General features: G+C 63.7%; 1 protein-coding gene across 3 annotated transcripts; it reads left to right on the top strand.

Annotated features, from left to right (window-relative positions):
* Positions 1-1,106: 1,106 nt before the first annotated feature.
* CAPN10 (calpain 10) lies at positions 1,107-13,240 on the top strand. Of its 3 annotated transcripts, none has more exons than XM_059053728.2 (12): positions 1,107-1,386; positions 3,957-4,088; positions 5,214-5,410; positions 6,040-6,257; positions 7,846-7,987; positions 8,512-8,678; positions 8,960-9,180; positions 9,971-10,173; positions 10,259-10,514; positions 12,085-12,284; positions 12,527-12,572; positions 12,872-13,240. In XM_059053728.2, exons 1-12 carry the CDS (start codon positions 1,261-1,263, stop codon positions 12,899-12,901), a joined length of 1,938 nt encoding a protein of 645 aa, XP_058909711.1. In that variant the 5' UTR covers positions 1,107-1,260; the 3' UTR covers positions 12,902-13,240. The 3 variants fall into 3 exon arrangements, with proteins under 3 accessions (XP_058909711.1, XP_058909710.1, XP_058909713.1); XM_059053727.2 differs by having other exon boundaries at positions 1,121-1,386; positions 10,259-10,547; XM_059053730.2 differs by lacking the exons at positions 9,971-10,173; positions 10,259-10,514 and having other exon boundaries at positions 1,121-1,386.
* The last annotated feature ends 4,183 nt before the right edge of the window (positions 13,241-17,423 follow it).

Consider the following 17,423-nt stretch of genomic DNA (forward strand, 5'->3'; position numbering starts at 1 on the left):
TCAGCAGTAGGGACTTTTTGGATCAGATTGCAGAAGGGCTTCGCTCTGACCACCCTTCCTATCTGGGAGGCTGGGCAAAAGCGGCCTGGGATTACAAAATCTGAGAAGCTCTAGTAGGTATCAGAGAGCTGTCCTAGAAGGATTGTGCCCCACCCCACCCCATCTCCTCCCCTGTGCGGCCCTCTGTGAAGGCTCCAGCCACAGTGAAGCAGGCTTGGAGAGGCAGTCAGAGAATACGCCTCTGGCTGGCTGCCTGCCTTCCTTCCTGGGAATGGGGACGGGGAAGGGCAGGTTCCTGCAGCAAAGGTGAATCCTTGAGCAAATCCTTAAGTCACTGCCCTCACCAACCCGCAGCACTGAGCGGCCATGAGCTATAACCGCAACTCCAGCGGGTCACTGTCCAGCCCACCAGGACCAGATGCCCGGCCATCTGGGGACCAGGAGGATGCTCCAGCCTCATCGCCTGCCGGGCTCAGGATCTAGCCCCTCTGATCCCAGCCTGCCCTGAGACAGCCTCCCAGGCCTGGGAAGGCCCTTCCGGGGCCGTAACATTCCCCAGAACCCCAGCACACAACCACAACAGTGGCGGACACCACACGGTCCCTGACGGCCCTCAGCTCCCCTTCCCGAGTCTCTCATTGGCTCTCCCGACACCAGGTGGCCGGACCCACCACCCCCGCCGGAAGAAGTGCATTCTGGAGGCAGCGCGGCATGCTGGGACCTGTAGTTCGTGGCCTGACCTCGGCCGAGACTGCCTCTCTGGTCCCTTCAGCCTCAGGAGGCAGTCCCGACGCCCCGACCCGAACCACACCGGCCTGAGGACAAGACGCTGCCGGCCTCCCAGGTGTGAGTCTCGGCTGAGACACCTCCGAGCCCCCCGGCCCTGGAAAGAGAAGTGCAGCCACGGGGACTAACCCGGCTTCGCGGGAGCCTAGCTCGAGAGCCACGCCCCCTGGGGGCTGGGAATCTGGCGCGGGCTTCCCAACGCTCAAGTGGGATTGGGCCGTTCTGTCATGTGATCAGGAGCTACGCGCCTGGTTGGCTGCAGCCTAGATCGACGGTTACCGGGGCGACGGAGCGGGCGGGCACCGAGGCCGGGTGGTACTGTGGGTCCATCGGGGCTGGGGGGCCGGGCCGGACGGAGGAGGCGCGAGGCAGGCGGGACCGCGGCCGGTTCGCGCTTCCTCCGGGGCTGCGCGCCCCCTCGGCTGCGCTCGGCACCGGGGCGCGAGCAGCAGATGGGAGCTCGGGGTGCCCAAGATGCGGGCGCCGGCCAGGGAGCTCTTCCGGGACGCTGCCTTCCCGGCCTCGGACTCCTCGCTCTTCTCCAGCTTCTCCACGCCGCTGGCCGAGTTCCGGGAGGAAATCACGTGGAGGCGGCCCCAGGTGGGGCAGGGGGGCGCGCGGGTCTCACGGGTCTCGCGCCAGGCCTCCAGGCGCTCCTTCCTGCAGGGGTGCGAGCGCGGCGGCTGGGGTTAGCCGGGGCTGGGTGCACGGCGGTCGGCAGGGTCTGCCGCCGCTGTCCTCCTGAGTGGACTCCCAGCCCCCTCCCCAGCCCACTCGGGGTGTGCTGGACCCGAGTTTACGGCCCCTACCTGCGAGAGCTCCATTCAAGAGGAGATTCAACGCACAGCGAGAGGGGCGTTTTAACAGACGCAAACTCAGCCCCACTTGCGTCTGCTTTGAAGAGCTAGTCTGCATGGCTCTTCTGGCCACAAGCGGTCTCGTTCTGTTTCTCATGCTGTTCTGGAAGGGCCAGGCTGAGCCTACAAAGCAAAGCCGTTTTGCTCTGCACGTTCCTGTCTTGGACCTCGTGCACTTGCACTTTCAGATGTAATTATTTTAAGGTGGCAGTTTAGAGGGATGCTCTGGCCTAGTGCTATGCTGATATCTTTAGAAATGGTGTATCAGCTGAATAAGACTGTCCAAGGAACAGTCTCTCCCTGAGTGTATGCAGTATTAGTAGGGACATCTGCGTGCACCAGCCCTGGAAGAAGGCCAGACCTGGCTCTGGCTGTTGAGGTGCTCTCCGTGGGCAACACTGAGAGGGCCTATTTGTCATGGAGGTGCCAAGGGCCAAAGAGCCTGATCAGCCATGCCGGTGGAATTTGGGTTAAAAAAAAAAAGTGGGGGGGGGGATTTTAGGGACAATGGGAGGCCATTAGAATGTTTTTAGTAGAGGAGTGATTCGATTTGATTTATGTTTTAAGAAGCTCACTCTTACTGCCAGGTGTGAAATGGATTGTTGGGGCAAGAATGCAGGTGGCCATTGCAGTGGTCCTGGAGAAAGATGAAGGAGCTCAGATTAGTGTGACAGCCGTTGGGATGGGGCTTCGGAGTGGATGTATTTGAGGGATATTTTGGAGGGGGGATTGATAGGTCTTAGCGACCGATTGGAAACTAGAGCTGGGTTCATGGTGGTCAGGAAATGGGAAGAGAAACTTATATTTACATAATGCTCATTATATGCCAGCAAGGCTAGGTATTCTATGTGCACAGAATTTATGCTCTTGATTTTATTTAGTCCACCTAATAATTCCATAAGGTTGGTACTTGTATCCATTTTACAGATCAGTAAACCAATGTTAAGTCAAAAGGTTGCCCAAGGTCTCAGAACTAAGAAGTGGCAGAGGTAGGTCTGAGACCCAAGTTTGTCTTAGTGACCGATTGGAAGTAGATGGTGAGGATGAAAGAGGGACCAAGAATAACTTCTAGATTTCTAGCCTGAGCACCTGGGGGGATGATGGTCCAGGTTGATGTGCTGGGGAAACTGGGAGGTGGGGGAGAGCTAAGGGTGGAAATGTAGGCTTGGGTTTTGCTCTCACAGGTTCAAGCGGAGCTGACAGTGGGCAGGCGGATATGAGAGCCGGGAGCTCAGAAAGACCTGGGCTAGATGCTCCCCTGGGAGCTGGGACTGTAACAGACGGCTTGCCGTCCAGGGTCTGGAAGGGTATCTCAGGAGGAAGTATGGGCAGAGAAGAAGAGCCGTCTTAGAACTGAGCCTTGAGGAACCGCAGGTGCCTTGACAGGTAGACTTGAGAAGTGGCAAGCAGTGAGGGGAAAGGACAGCCAGAAGCCCTTGGAGTCATGGAAGCCAGGAGAGGACTGCTGGGGGCAGGGGCAGCCACTGCTCTGATGCTGCCGAGTGTTGGGAAAGACGAGGACAGAGGATGCCCGTTGGAGGCGACAAAACGGAGGTGACATTGATAAAAGCGGTTTTGGGGGCATGGCTGGCTCAGAAGCCACAAGGTGTTGCAAGGAGCCGGAGGGAGGAAGTAGGGGCAGCAGCTCTTTCGAGAAGTCGGTCAGTGACAGGCCTAGAGGGGAAATAGTGCCCAGGGACAGTATCTTAGAGAAGAGGAGACATCCTCTCCTTATGCCTTATGCTGGTGGGATCCTGCCTGCAGAGAAGGAGGGAAGTGGGGATCATGGGAGGGCTCAGATACTGAGGCAGGAACGGGGTGAGGTCAGGGGCTTCTGATGGAGCTTCAGGTGAGGCCATCCGCTCAGAGGGGCGAGGGTGTTTTGAGAAGAGAAGGAGGAAGAAGAAGGGGTAAACTAGTCTGGGGTGTGGAAAATTGAGCCTTTTAGAGAAACAGAATAGAGGACCCACTTGACACTTGTTTTTCTGAATTTGAAGTGAAACCGTTTTCTAGACCAACATTGCACTGTTTTATGAAAGGTGGGGTAGGATTCATCCAGAGTTGGGAGTTTTGCCAGTTAAGGAAGGTGCACAGAGACAGGGACCCCGGAATCTAAGTTGGATGCGATGACCTGAAGCCAGGAGGGGCTGATGGCTACTGGCTACAAGAAGCCAGCCGCTTCGCGCCCCGGCATAGGCAATGTGGATGACCAGAAAAACTCCTCCCCAGCCTCTGTCACACAGATCCCGTGTTCTTAGTTTCAAAGCTTAGCCACAGGCAGGAAGTAATTCTGGACGATTTTCTTTATTTCAGGAAATCTGCGCTATGCCCCAGCTGTTTGCAGATTGCGCTCCGGAAGGACAGGTGAAGCAAGGGCTGCTAGGGGACTGCTGGTTCCTGTGCGCCTGCGCCGCCCTGCAGAAGAGCCAGCACCTCATGGACCAGGTGTCTGCCACAGTGCTGCTTCCTCTCCGACCCTTGCTTCCTGTCTGCCCGCGTTGGAAGGAAGCAGGAGGCAGCCAGGCTCTTGCTCTGTGGGGCTCGGCCCTCGGGGGCTCTGAGGCACAGACACAGTGACCCCCTCCCGCAGGGGCCAGCAGGGGTGCTTTCTGCCCTGCTCTGCCATCTCCTGAGCCCTGGGTCAGGCAGGCATTGGGAATAAAAAGACAAACACGCCAGCCCAGGGTAGGAAAGGGTTGGCGGAGAGGTCCTGTGCTGCTTTGGAGTAAGCTTCCTAGCTACTTGCGGTTGCTTTTTTTTTTAACAGGTTTTGAATATAAATTGGCAAAAGGTGATTAAAACTGTTTCCGATGCTAAGCGGGTACCACATTTATAGAAGGCCTGTCAGACTCCTTCCCCAGGAGCCCTCACGGCCTCGCTAAGTGTCACCGACACAGGCAGCAGTGTTGACGGTGGTGACCCCTCTCCAAGCTGCTCCCATGTCCCAGGCCCTGTGCTAAGCCCACCCCAGTTGCTGGCTTTCATTCTTACAGGACTTGCTGGCACAAACGAGGGCACTAAAACCGTTGTCATGTTCCCACCTAGTAAGGGGCAGAGCCAGGCCCAAACGAGGCTATCTGGGTCCAGAGCCCGTCCTGTCTCTCAGCATTAGGCCAGAATCACAAACCCAGCAGTGAACAGCGGGCCGGGCACTGTCAGGGTTTCTGAGGTCCCAGGCTCCAGCCAGGGGGTCGCTGTGCCTATGGTGACCTGCCACCAGCCACTCTGTCGAGAACTGGGTCACTCAGGCCTATAAAAGTCACATTTGTTTTGGATTCAGGTCACGTGCTTATTGGGGACACTAGGACATAATGGTCGACTTTGACCTCTGGGAGACAGTCGGCTCCCTCAGTGTGGCCCTATAGCATCTTTTATTGAAAGGTCTATTCGTCTTCTGTCCAGTGAGCGGGTTTTGCACAAGCACTGCCAGCCAGGCGTCGGGGGAGGTGGAATCCTTTGCGGGACGGGAGGGTACGGTTCAATGCGGTCACGCTGTGCTCGGGATGCTGGGAGCGCGCCGCGTGGTGGCATCTCTCACCGTCTTCTTTTGCCTCTCCCCACGCGCGGCAGGTCTTTCCTCCGGGACAGCCGAGCTGGCTCGACCAGACGTACCGCGGCTCCTTCACCTGTCGAGTTTGGCAGTTTGGACGCTGGGTGGAGGTGACCATAGATGACCGTCTGCCTTGTCTTGCAGGGAGACTCTGCTTCTCCCGGTGCCAGAGGGAGGATGTGTTCTGGCTTCCCTTACTGGAGAAGGTCTACGCCAAGTACGCACGCTGGGGGCGGAGGGGCCGGGCCAGGCGGGCTGGGGGCCCGGGAAGCACATCTGCTCGCCCTGGGCTGCAGCGTCCTTGTCAGCAGCTAGGGACTGGTGGCCAGTCCTGGGTGGGGCGACCCGTCCAGAGACAGAAACTCTGAGCCTTGGCCTGTGGTTTGCTCTCCCCTCTTTCCCTGCCCTCATTTCAAAGTCGGGCATGAAGGCCTCGCCTCCAGAAAGAGGGTGTGTGTTTTCCTCTCTCTTTCCTCAAACCAAACGAGAGAAATGTCTCCGTCTATCTGTGTCACCACTGGGGACAGGCGGCCTCTGTGCAGGTTGCTGGGAAGGAATGAGGCCACCGAGATACCATGCTCGTTTATCGTAGTCCTGAGACCAGGGACTTCCTCCCCGAGTGTGCAGATGGCCGTACTGAAAGGCGCTGGGCCGGCAGGCAGGCCTCCGCGGTGGGAGCGAGCCCTTCCCCGCTGCCGCTGGCGGGGCCTCGGGCCTCGGTCGTGAGAGACGCAGGAGTGGGAGCTCACAGCCTCTGTGCCCGCCTCCCGCTGGTGCCCCACAGGGGACGGGAGAGGGGCAGGGGGCTGGTGCCGGAGCCTCACGCCCTCCTGGCTGTCTCCCCAGGGTCTACGGGTCCTATGAGCACCTGTGGGCCGGACAGGTGGCTGACGCCCTGGTGGACCTCACTGGTGGCCTGGCCGAAAGGTGGAGCCTGAAGGACATGGCGGGAAGCGGCGGCCAGCAGGACAGGCCCAGGGCCGCGGAACGCAGGACTTGTCGGCAGCTGCTCAGCCTGAAGGACCGCTGTCTGCTGAGCTGCTCGGTGCTCAGCCCCAGAACAGGTAGGACGGGAGCGGGCGGCGGCATGGCAGGCCTTCACGCCTGAGCCCTCTCGGCCTCCTGTACGGAGCTTTTTACTGTCCTATACGGACTAAGTGGAAAGCTGGGCCTTCGGAGCTGGTGTCTGAGTGCGTGACCTTCCCTACTGACCGTCCTTCTCCGGAGGGAAGTGTCCCTTTTTCCCTTGACCAGGGCTTACCCCTGTGGGGAGACGGGAGCCTGTACTGGGGTCACTGGGAACCAGGTGGTGGCACCATCTCTGGCCCAGCTGGTAACCTGGCAAAATCGACACTCAGGTTTTCGCTTTAGTAATACGTCTGCTCATTGAAAGAAATCCGTTGAAAGAAAAAAGTCACTCAGACTTGACTACTTTTGACTTTTTAGTCCCCTTTCTCAGTTTTTTTTTTTTTCAAAAAGATGTATGTGTTTTATATTCTATGTTACATACCATTCTCTGTGTTGCTGTGTAAACTTTGTCAACGTCGTATTTTATGAGTGTATCTGCTGTGCTCTTCTTAATCCTTCCCCTAATGGTGGCTATTTAAGGTCTTTCCGATTTCATGCTGTTATAAATAACATTGCAGTGGACATCTTTATGCACAATCGTTTTCATGTTTAGGATTATTTTCATAATGGGATTTTTGTCCGAAGAATAAGAACATCAAAATAAACTGCCACGTGTTGACCGTTGCGCTGCCCGGCACGTGCGTGAGGGCTAGCACAGCCCCGGTCTGGTTTGCCCACCTGCAGACCTCAGGATGGGGTTGGGGAAGCACACTTTGGGGGTGACGGGAGCCCACAGAGTGCTGTGCTGGGACGCTGTGCGAGACGCTGCCTCCGAGGGTGGCCTGTATAGCATCAGCTGCCCCCGGGGTGGCGTAGGGCTAATTCGAGGCCCTTCAGGCTCTGGGGGAGCCCCCAGGCAAAGGTGGAGAGCAGCTGGAACCCACCGAAGCGGCGGGGGGCTGGGGACGTGGGCGGGACACCCAGAGTGGCGGCTCCGTTGCCTTTCCACGCAAAGCGCCTAAAGACATTCCAGGAGTTTCTCCCCGCGTCTGGACCGCCACCCGCCCTCCCACCAGTCTCTGCTTGGCCCCTCCACTTCTGCGCCTGTCTGTCCCAAGGCCTCTGGCCGGGTGGAGGGTCTCCCGCGGGCCTCCAGCCCTCCCCAACGGTTTCTGCTCAGACACTACTTGACGCCCCTGACACCTGAGGAGGCCTCACCGAGAAGAGGTTTCTCTAGTTTCTGGCGTCGCAGACCCGCCCGTGACGGTGTTCGGAGCGGCCCCTTTGAGAACCTCCCTCGTCATCCTCAGCGGGGACCGAGGCCCAGAGGAGGGAATGACTTGTCAGGCCAGGCCTGGTGGCAGCCGAGCCAGAGTCTAAAGCCAGGTCCTTCACTGTGACTCACGCCGCATAAGGCCACTGCTGAGCTGACTTGTCTGCAGCGGTCAGGAAAGGAGCCCCTGGTGGCCCGCGGGGACCCCGGTGCCTGTGCCGCCGCAGTTGGGTGGGCTGGGTCGTCCCAGGGAAGGAGGTGGACCTGTGCGTCCGCTCGGTTTGAGGACTTCCTGGCTGTTCCTCACCCAGGTACCAGGGCGCTGGGGGAGTTTCATGCTTTCATTGTCTCGGATCTGCGAGAGCTCCGGGGTCGGGCTGGTCAGAGCATCCTGCTGCTTCGGATTCAGAACCCCTGGGGCCGGCGATGTTGGCAGGGGCCCTGGAGAGAGGGGTGAGTGTGGGCCGGGGTGCACTCTGGGTCAGCGTGCTGGTCTTGCGCGGGGAGGGGTGCGGGGCCCGAGGGGCAGCCCAGAGCCACCTTGACCACGTGCGCGCCTGGTGTCCAAGGCCGGGCCGTGGTCAGGACAGGGTTTGGTTTTGCTCTCCTGCTCGTGGGCCACCGTGCTCTCTGCTCGGCCCCAGATGGCCTGTTGAGGCCGGCTTAGTGCTGGGCCCTGCGGCCCAGGCGACCCGGGGCGGTCGGGGCCTGTCCTGAGGGCACCCACGGACTGGTGGATGCCCTGCCGGGCTGCGGGTGACAGAGACCCACGGAACGCCTGCACCCAGTCCTCAGCTCAGCTTCGAGACCTGGACCGGGACCGCCCCCCGTCGCCGGCCCAGGGTCGCAGAGCGCGACGGCACCCCACCCCGCCCCTGTCATCCACTCAGCCCGGCAGGGGGGCCTCCTGCCCTGCTGCTGGGGCGCTGCTGTCGCTCCCAGGCGGGAGGCCTCGGCTGAAGGGAGGTTCCTTCCAGGGGCGAAGGGTGGAGCCGGGTGGAGCCGGCGGCCCAGTCTGAGCTGCTGTCGCAGCTGCAGGAGGGCGAGTTCTGGGTGGAGGAGGATGAGTTTCTGCGGGAGTTTGATGAGGTCACCATTGGCTTCCCCGTCACAGAGGCTGGCCACCTGCAGAGCCTCTACTCAGGTAAGGGAGGCCTGCGCCCTGGGGAGGGAGGCCTCGTGGGGATGCAGTGGCCCGGACGGACTGGCCCCTGAAGTCAGGGGGTGAGCGGGCACCGCGTCCCACCGCGGGGCGCCTGGGCACCCCTCTTGCCCCTTGGCTTTTCTTCAGGGCGGAGCGACGGTCGCATCCCCACCCGCCCTGGGGGAACAGGTGGCGGGCGGGGTGGGCTGGGCTGCCCCCGCTAGTGCAGGAGGCGTGAGGGGGACCCTGTCCCTGCGGCTGACGTGGGGGGCCCCGCCCAGGAAGGGCGCTGTGCCGCACTCAGGAGCTGCCCGGGGCCTGGGTCAAGGGCCAGTCGGCGGGAGGCTGCCGGAACAACAGCGGCTTCCCCAGCAACCCCAAGTTCTGGCTGCGGGTCTGCGAACCCAGCGAGGTATACATGGCCGTCCTGCAGAGACCGCAGCTGCGCACGGCCGGCCGCCCAGGCAGGGACTACCAGGCCGTGGGCCTGCACATCTGGAAGGTAACCCGCCCGGGCCCGGCACCCCGCTCTGTGGGATATGCAGGCACAGGGGTGAGGAGGCCAGAGCCCCAGGAGCCCCCGACGTGCCCCTCGCCCCCCGGCTGTCCTCCCACAGACCCCGCTCAGATCGGAGTCCACGGGACTCACCTCCCTCCGCCTGGCCCGGGGTGTGCCCTTTGGCCAAAGGCGAGCTACCCAGAGACCGCCGTTAGCAGAGCTGGCAGAGGTGCAGGAGAGCTGCTGGGGGCAGCCCGGGCCCTCCCTCGGTCCCTCGCCCCAACACGGGGCTGGGGACGTTGTGCTCTCGTGCATTGTCTGAGGGTCGTAGGCCTGTGGCTCCCGACGGGGACCCCTGTCCTGCTCTCCGAGGGGACGGGAGGGTGGCCGACAGAGGACCGCGCTGCCCGTTGCCTTGCCCAGTTGCTGGGTTTCTAACCCCGTGCGTCCTGACGGGCTCTGACAACTCACCCCGCGCTGTTCCCCGTCCCTGTGCGGCCACGGCCTGCCCGGCGTTCCTTTCCTCTTGCAGAAACTGCTGGACAGCCGTTTGCCTGGCAGCCCTCAGGGTGCCTCGGCCACCTGCCTTCGCAGGCGCGGCCCTGTCTAGATTTGTCTGTTTCCTCCCAGAGCGGGAGGACTTGCGGGCCCCCGTGTGGGACGGAGCCGCTGACCCCGGGGCTGAGGGGAAGGCCCGGGTTCACCGGGGGGGCGGGGGGGGGGGGGCACCCGTAGGCCTGGGCGCCTCGAGGGCGGCGCTTCGGTGACGGGTGCACGCGGGCGCCCCCTGCAGGTGGAGAAGCGGCGGGTCAGCCTGCCCAGGGCCCTGTCCGCGCCCCCCGTGGCGGGCACCGCGTGCCACGCGTACGACCGCGAGGTCCACCTGCGCTGTGAGCTCTCCCCGGGCTACTACCTGGCCGTGCCCAGCACCTACCTGAAGGACACGCCGGGGCAGTTCCTGCTCCGGGTCTTCTCCAGCGGGAGAGTCGCCCTCAGGTGAGGGCGGCGGGCAGGCCGGCGACGGGGGCAGGGCCGCGTGCTTTCGCGCCACGGCCGCCTCCCGTGTTTGTCTCGCCGGCAGTGCCATCCAGCCGGCAGCCCAGAGCGCCGCCCCCCGGGAGGCCCTGCCCATGGGCGAGTGGGAGACCGTGAGGCTGCGGGGCTCCTGGAGAGCCGGCCGGACGGCGGGGGGCAGCCGGAACTTCGCCTCCTACCCCAGCAACCCCCGCTTCCCCCTCTCGGTGCCGGAGGGCGCGGGCCCCCGCTGCGTCCGCATCACCCTGCGCCAGCACCGCCGCGACCACGAGGGCCTCCCCATCGGCTTCCACGTCTTCCAGGCAGGCGCCCCTGCTCCCGGGCGTCCGGGTGGGGTGAGCCGGGGTCGGGGAGAGAGGCCCCCCGGGGTCTGTCCGCGTCGTCCGGTCGCACGCAAGACTCGTTTCTAGGCTTCCTAAAGTCCGCAGCTCGCGGGGGCTCACGGCTCCGCTCAGGCAGCCCCTCGTCCACTCGGCCGGGCTCAGAGCGACTGCACGCCGTGTCCTGAGCCGCCCCCAGCCCTGCACCTCCGGCCGGGAGGCCCGGCGGGGCGCAGAGGATGCCGTCGTCCAGCGGGAGCCGCCCCGAAGCCGCACGAGTCCTCCCTGCCCCAAACCCCTGCCTGAGCCTGGAGCCAGCCAGGGCCTGGGCTCCGGGGACCAGCAGCAAAGGGAGGGAGGCGAGGCCGCACCCGCTGAGAGACGCGACGGACGGCCGCGCCGCCGAGCGAGGGTCTCGGAAAGAGAAGACGGGGCCGGGGGCGAGGAGCTGAGAGCGGGGCCGAATCCCGGGCAGTAGGAGGGTGGAGTGGCCTTCGGGGACTGGGGGAAGCGTGCCGCTTGTCCCCGCAGAGGAGAGCCCGCCCCCCGGGGCCACGTGGGCCTGAAGCTCTACCCACGGGTGGCAGGAGGCCGTGGAGGCCAGGCGAGGGCCAGGGAGTCGCAGACGCCGCCCCGAGCGCCTTCCCCGGCCTCCGTCGGCTCCTCCTCTCCCGTGCGGCTCGTGAACAGGATGCACCTAGCGGACGTGTAGCTGGAGGAGGCGGGGAGGTGAAGTGCCAGAGGTCAGAGGTCGCAAACCCAGATCCCATGGTGACAGTGTGGCTCCCCTGCTCCTTCTGGGGGCCCCGCTTCCAGATGGGCTCGGGCAGTGGCAGGTGCCTGAGGAGGGCGTGCGCTGGAGGATGGCCCGGCGCTGTGCCGTCAGGGGCCCGTCACAGGGCTGGGCGCGCTTAGCCTGCCGTGCAGACGACGTCGGGGAGGGGAGGGTCGGCTCTTCCCTGAGAAGGTTCTGTGCCCTCAGGATCCCAACGGCTGAGGACGCGCTCTGGAGCCTTGCTCCACCGCAGGCCACCCCTGGGGTACTCCCCGGGCGCTTCGAAAAAAGTGCCGGGGCCAAAGAGATGAGCCCCAGGGCAGGGGCTTGCGCAGTGGGGGCTCCTGGTGCCCTGGGTCTTAATTCCCCCACCTAGCTCCTCCAAGCGGCCACCCTGAAGGCTGGGCTGTGCCCTGGGACCCGAGGGGCCCTGGGCTCTTGCCCTGAGAGCCCCAGGCAGAGCTTCTCGGGGCCCAGAAGCTGGGGCTGCAGTGACAGCCCCTGGAGGACGTGAGGGCAGGCCTTCTTCTGGTCCCCAGGCCGGGGCCCTCGGGTGCCGGGGCCCCGGTGAGTGGCGAGTCCAGCTTCGGGGGCCTGGCGTGCGTAACCAGGTCCAAGCAGACTGCACCGGGCTGCTCCCAACCCAGGGCAGTGCTGCCTGGGAAGGGAGCAAAGCCAAGGCTGAGACGGGGGACTTACCTTCGCCGTCCTGGCGGGCACAGCCGATTTGGTCCGCCCACGGGCAGGCCGCCCGGTCTGAGCCCGGGCCTCCCCCAGGTCCCAGCGGACGGCGGGGGCCAGGATGCGCCCTCCTTGCTGCTGCAGGAGCCCCTGCTGAGCTGTGTGCCGCACTGCTACGCCCAGGAGGTCAGCCGGCTCTGCCACCTGTCCGGGGGGACCTACTGGATCGTGCCCTCCACCTACCTGCCGGACACAGAGGGGGCCTTCACGGTGACCGTAGAGACCAGAATAGACAGGTGGGGCGCCGGGGCCGCGCCTGTGTGTGTGTGTCGGTCGGGGGGCCGTGGTCCTCGGCGTCTCAGCGCCCCTGGTTCTCACGCCTGCCCCGCACAGCCCAGCTCTCCCCGCGCCAGCAGAGCCCAGAGGCCCGTGGGAGGAGAGTGCGCTGTCTAGAGAGCAGACGGGCCTGGAGCGTGGCTGCCTCTCCAGGTGCGCGGGGAGGGACCCGGAGGGCTGACAGTGGTGTCTTCTCCCGCAGGCGCTCCATTCACAGCCAGGAGATGCTGGGGCAGCTCCTCAAGGAGGTGCGTGTGGGGCCTCGGAGGGCCCGGCTCACTCTGCTTGCCCTGGGCCTCCTGGGGCCCTGGGGCCTCCTGGGGCCCTGGGTCTTAATTCCCCCACCTAGCTCCTCCAAGCGGCCACCGTGAAGGCTGGGCTGTGCCCCGGGACACGAGGGGCCCTGGGCTCTTCCCCTGGGAGCCCCAGGCAGAGCTTCTCGGGGCCCAGAAGCCGGAGCTGCACTGACAGCCCTTGGAGGATGTGAGGGCGGGCCTTCACCCCTCCAACCGGGGCAGTGCCGCCAGCCCTCCATCTCCTCCCGCAGGCCTCCTTCGTGGCAGTGATGAAAGCCTAACCGGGTGACCCTGCGTGTCGGCTCCAGTGACCGGGGGTCTGAGGGGCTCCCAGTGGCCCACACGCCGGTGCCGCGGCGGCCAGGCCTGAGCGGGTCCTGGCAGAGAGCCCCCGTCCTGGCAGGTGCTGCAGGAAGGGCAAGAAAAACTCAGCCACGCCGCTGAGCCAACAGAGCCTCCCTGAAGTTCTCCACGCCCTGTCTCCTTGGCCCCGGAGAGAGGCCTTTCGGCGCATCGGGACACATCTCGTTTAAAACTATTGATTAGAAACGTTTTTAGGATGTAACTTTATAAATAAACATTAGCACTGAGCAGCTTCCAGCTGGGTCCTGGTTCAGGTAGCCAGCGGCTTCCTTGGCTGTCACTGGGGGAGCAGGTGAGGGGCTCCCGCCCGGCTGCTGAGACACGGGGGGTGACCGGTGGCCCAAGAGGGGCAGGGCTGGTGAAGGGAAGGAGGAGGCGGGTAGTGAGAAGAGAAGATCGGAGGGGTGGCACACGGCAGTCCGCGAGTGGCCGGAGCAGCACGGTGCCGTCGACTCCCCATGCACGCTGGGCCCCGCACCTGGCTGCCTTCGAGTCATCCGGTCTGCCAGCCGACGGGCTCTGGTGTGAGTGTGCTGCCGCCAGCCCAGCGGCCTGCTGCTTCATTCTAGGAGGCGCGGGATGAGGTCCTCTGCTCTCCACTGGGGAGGGCATAGCCCGCAGGCCTCTGACCCCTGGACCCCGCAACCCCAGCCATTTCTGGCGCTCCGATCTTGGCCCGGTTTGTCTCCTGCCCCATCTTGCTCCTCTGACTTCAACACCGTGTCGTCACCATGACTGGGGCGTCTAGCCAGTTGGGTCTCTTTGTCCTGTGCCACAACATAGTTTCTTGGAAAAAACTGCCAGCGCCTATTCCGTTCGGCGAAAACGTGGGCTCTTCCTCACCTTTCCTGCCTCGCTCGGCCACAGAGCACCGCCGTGCCTGACGCTGCCCTCGGGAGCAGGAGTTGGCCTGGGAAACCCGAGTTCTGAGTCAGATGGAGCTAGGATGGGACCCCACTCCGGATGGGACCCCCGCTGTGTCTTCGGAGACTCGGGGGCGGGGGGTGTGTGTCCCAGTCTCCACCCTCCCCCGAGGTACCGTTTGTGATTTGTAGTCTGGGGTGGGTGATGGTTTCGGTCTCGCCCTTGGCCTTCCTGACCGGCGTCTCTGACCTCAGAGAGGGTGTTGGTCATTTGCACGTGTGAATCCCAGTTACATGCTTGGGGACCAGGAAGTGACGCCATTGCCTGCTGGGAGCCGGTCCTGCCAAGACTCCACTGTCAACAGCCTCCTGGGTCCCACCCTGGCAGGGCCCATGTGCTAGAGGTCAGTGTCCACTCAGGACCTGAATGCCCAGTGGTTCTCAAATGTCTGGACGTCCCCTCCCTCTCCCTGAGCACAGCCAAGGGGTAGAGGGCCTGAGGGCCAGGTGGGTGGGGGCATCTGGGGGAGTCTGTTGTGCACACTTGCTGTTGGAGGAGGGTCCTTCCTCTCGGAGCCGGGCCACCTCTGCAGTCAGTGGGCCCAGGCCTGGCTCTCTCTGCCCTGCAGCTGGAGCTTCTTCATGAGTGACCAGAGGCGGCCTCACATCTGGCCCCCAGCCACCTGCCCTGTCACCCTGCTGTCCATGTATCTCAAACCCCCGGAAGGGACGAGACCACCACCTGTGTCACCGGAGGCGGGCCCCTGTCGCCAGGCGCGGTGGGTGATACAGCTCCAAACCCCACGGTATCAACTCTTCTTGGACCTCGGAGGCCGACACGAAAACAAGTTTGGGGTGCAGGATGTTTATAAGGGAAGGAGAGGAGGTCTGACACATGCATCCAGAGTCCCACATGGGGCTTAAATGCAGGGTGTGTACACCCCGCCCGGCTCAGTCTCCCTGGCAGGTTACCCCTCGGGTGTCCTTAGAAGAGGTAGCAGAGCTTCAGGTGAGGACACAGAAGGTGGCCTGCAAGTCAGGACGGGGGCCTCCGCCAGGAACCAAATTGGCCAGTGCATTGACCTTGCACTTGCAGCTTCCAGAATTGGGAGAAATCGGTGTCTGTGGTTAAGCCTCCGAGCCTGCAGTGTCTTGTCCTGGCAGCGACTGAGACAGGCTGCTCCTGATTCTTGAGCTGCGGCCGCAGGCCTCCCTGGGGTGGACTTTCTCTCTCAGCCTCCACAGGGTGCGTGCGCTGTCTGCAGCTGCCACTGCCCTGAAGAGCTCGGCCCCGAGATCGGCTGGGGTGGGGAGGGGTGCCTCCAGGCGCACACGCCCCTGCCCAGCCTCAAAGCCCTTCTGCAGTCGGCCAGCTCACCTGATGGCCCCGCTGGATGACCAGTGTCACTGGCAGCCCGCTGTGTGCCGGACACCTCTCGGGCCGGCCTGGGGCTCCCTGCTCCACCGGGGCAGTCTGGGGAGGCCTCCCGGGGGCGCACTCGAGCTGGGCCACCGCGTCTCAACTCTTGTCATCATCCACTGATCCCCTTCCCTTCCCCGTTTGCTTCGCTTGAGGCACTTCATTTACGTGAAAATAGAGAAAGCCAGTGCACCGCCTCACCCCCTGAGGGTTCAGACGGGGCCCCTGCGGAGCGCCACCCTTCCAAAGGGCCCTGAGAAGTAAAATGCTGCCAACTGCCCCAACACCAGCGGCCTCCCACCCTGGGCAAGGCGCCAGGACTCCCGGAACCCCAGAAGGCAGGGGTGGGCCTTCCGGGTCAGGGGGCGGGACGCTGCCGGCTTCTCCCCAGGAGCCCGTGGGGTGACTCACGGGTCCCCTCGGCCAGACACCCTCGCCGTGCCCGTCTGGGGAGAGTCCTGGTCCCTCGCTGGGCGAGGGCCCCGTCTGGGTCCCGCGGCGGGGTCGTTTGAAGGCCAGGACCATGGCGGCCGCTGCAGATGGGAAGGCGCCCGCCACCTGGGCTTCTAGGCCACAGCTGGCGCAGCGGGCGCTGGCCTTGTCTACTGAGCCAGAGGAAGCAGAGTCTGGGCCCTGAGAGGCAGGGCGCCGTCGGGGGGGGCCTCCGTGCCCCAGGCAACAGGCCCCGCTCCTGCCATCAGCCCCAGGCTTGCACCAGCTGTTACATCATCCCTTCCTAGCGGCCACCCAGCGGCCAAGCTGAAGGGGGGCCCTTCCCCGGGCCTCAGGAGCCGGGCAGGCCCAGTCCCACTCCACGTGCTCACCTCCTAGCTGAGCCGCCACCAGAGCAGCTTGTGTTCTCTGGGCTCCAGTGTCCTCGCTCTCCAGGCTCTGGCCACACCGACAGGGTGTCCCGTGCCCACGCTCTGGCCCTATGGTTTGCCCTGGAGTCCAGGGTCTGGATGCGTCTGCTCGGGTGGGGTCCGGCTCAGCCCAGGTCTGCCGACGAGGGGAGTGAAGGAAGGGGAGCTGCTCCCTGAGGTCTTCCAGGGTCTGAGCCCGTCCCGCTGCGGTGGCCACATCCCCTCCCGCCCACGGTGGAACTCCTGATGCGTTGGAAACCCCGGGCCTCGTCTAATATCGTGTCTGACGCTGGCCCCCAGGCCCAGTGCAGGGTCCCCCGGGTTGAGGGGGACGGCAGAAGGCTGGGCCCCCGCAGGCTCTGGGACGGCCTGGGGCCCCAGGGGCGCCCACTGCTGCCTCAACCCTCCACTGTATTGACTGACACAGACCGGGACCCTACTCTGGGCCCACCCGGGCTCCATGGAACCCACACCACGCTGAGTGTGCTGTGCTGAGCCCAGGGCTGTGTCCAGGGCCAGGTCCTGCCTGGGGCCCCTGTTCTGTGGACATGCCACTGGGTAAAGACCGCCTCCCTCCCACGTGCCGTGGCCCTGGATGGCCCAGATGGGCGGGCCAGGGGTTGTGCAGGTGAGGACGCCTCCTTTCCCGGGCTTTCCCGTCAGACTTCGCCCTGCACCACCTGCTTGACTTTTGTGGTTATATCACTTCCTGCTCCAGGCATAGCAGGCAGTGCCTCCTCAGCGGGAACCGAGTCCTACTCAGTCCCGGTCCTGGATCTTCTCTCTCGCCATCCTCCCTCCCTCCCTCCCTCCCTCCCTAGGCCTGGGCAGCCTTGGGGGCGGCACAGCTTCTGGGGTGAGTTTGGAGGTGCCGGTGCTCTGAGAGCAAATTGTCAGGGAGGCGGCCCGGCGGGGCAGGGCTTCCTGAGCGGGAGGCAGGATGCGGCCAGAGTGAGCTGGACAGGCCCAGCCGGGCCAGGGCCAAGGCTCTCAGATGCTCCAGGCCCTTTTCTCTGCGTCTCTGTCTCTGTCTCTGTCTCCCTCTCTCCCTTCCTAAGTATGCCTTGCTCAGTGCCCCACGTATGCCTCTTTTCGTTTTACTGGATTTTTTTTCTTCCCTGATGTTTAACAGATGTAACCTGGCTTTTACTGCCGTTTGAAGTGAAGGGAAAAGTCACTTTGTTCCCGGGGACACTTTGAGTTTTTATGACCACACACGTGGCCCAGGACACGGCCGCTGCACCAGAGGAAGGGTCTTTTCTAGTTGAGAGGACAAGCCCTGGGGGCAGGCTGG

Source organism: Kogia breviceps, chromosome 2 (assembly GCF_026419965.1).
Source record: "Kogia breviceps isolate mKogBre1 chromosome 2, mKogBre1 haplotype 1, whole genome shotgun sequence".
NCBI classification, from domain to species: Eukaryota; Metazoa; Chordata; class Mammalia; order Artiodactyla; family Physeteridae; genus Kogia; species Kogia breviceps.

Excerpts from the sequence above, each read along its gene's own strand:
- CAPN10 (XM_059053727.2), top strand. The coding sequence starts at position 1,261 with ATGCGGGCGCCGGCCAGGGAGCTCTTCCGGGACGCTGCCTTCCCGGCC. Across the intron at positions 9,181-9,970 it reads TGGGCCTGCACATCTGGAAG|GTGGAGAAGCGGCGGGTCAG; the intron begins GTAACCCGCCCG and ends CGCCCCCTGCAG. Across the intron at positions 10,174-10,258 it reads AGCGGGAGAGTCGCCCTCAG|TGCCATCCAGCCGGCAGCCC; the intron begins GTGAGGGCGGCG and ends TCTCGCCGGCAG.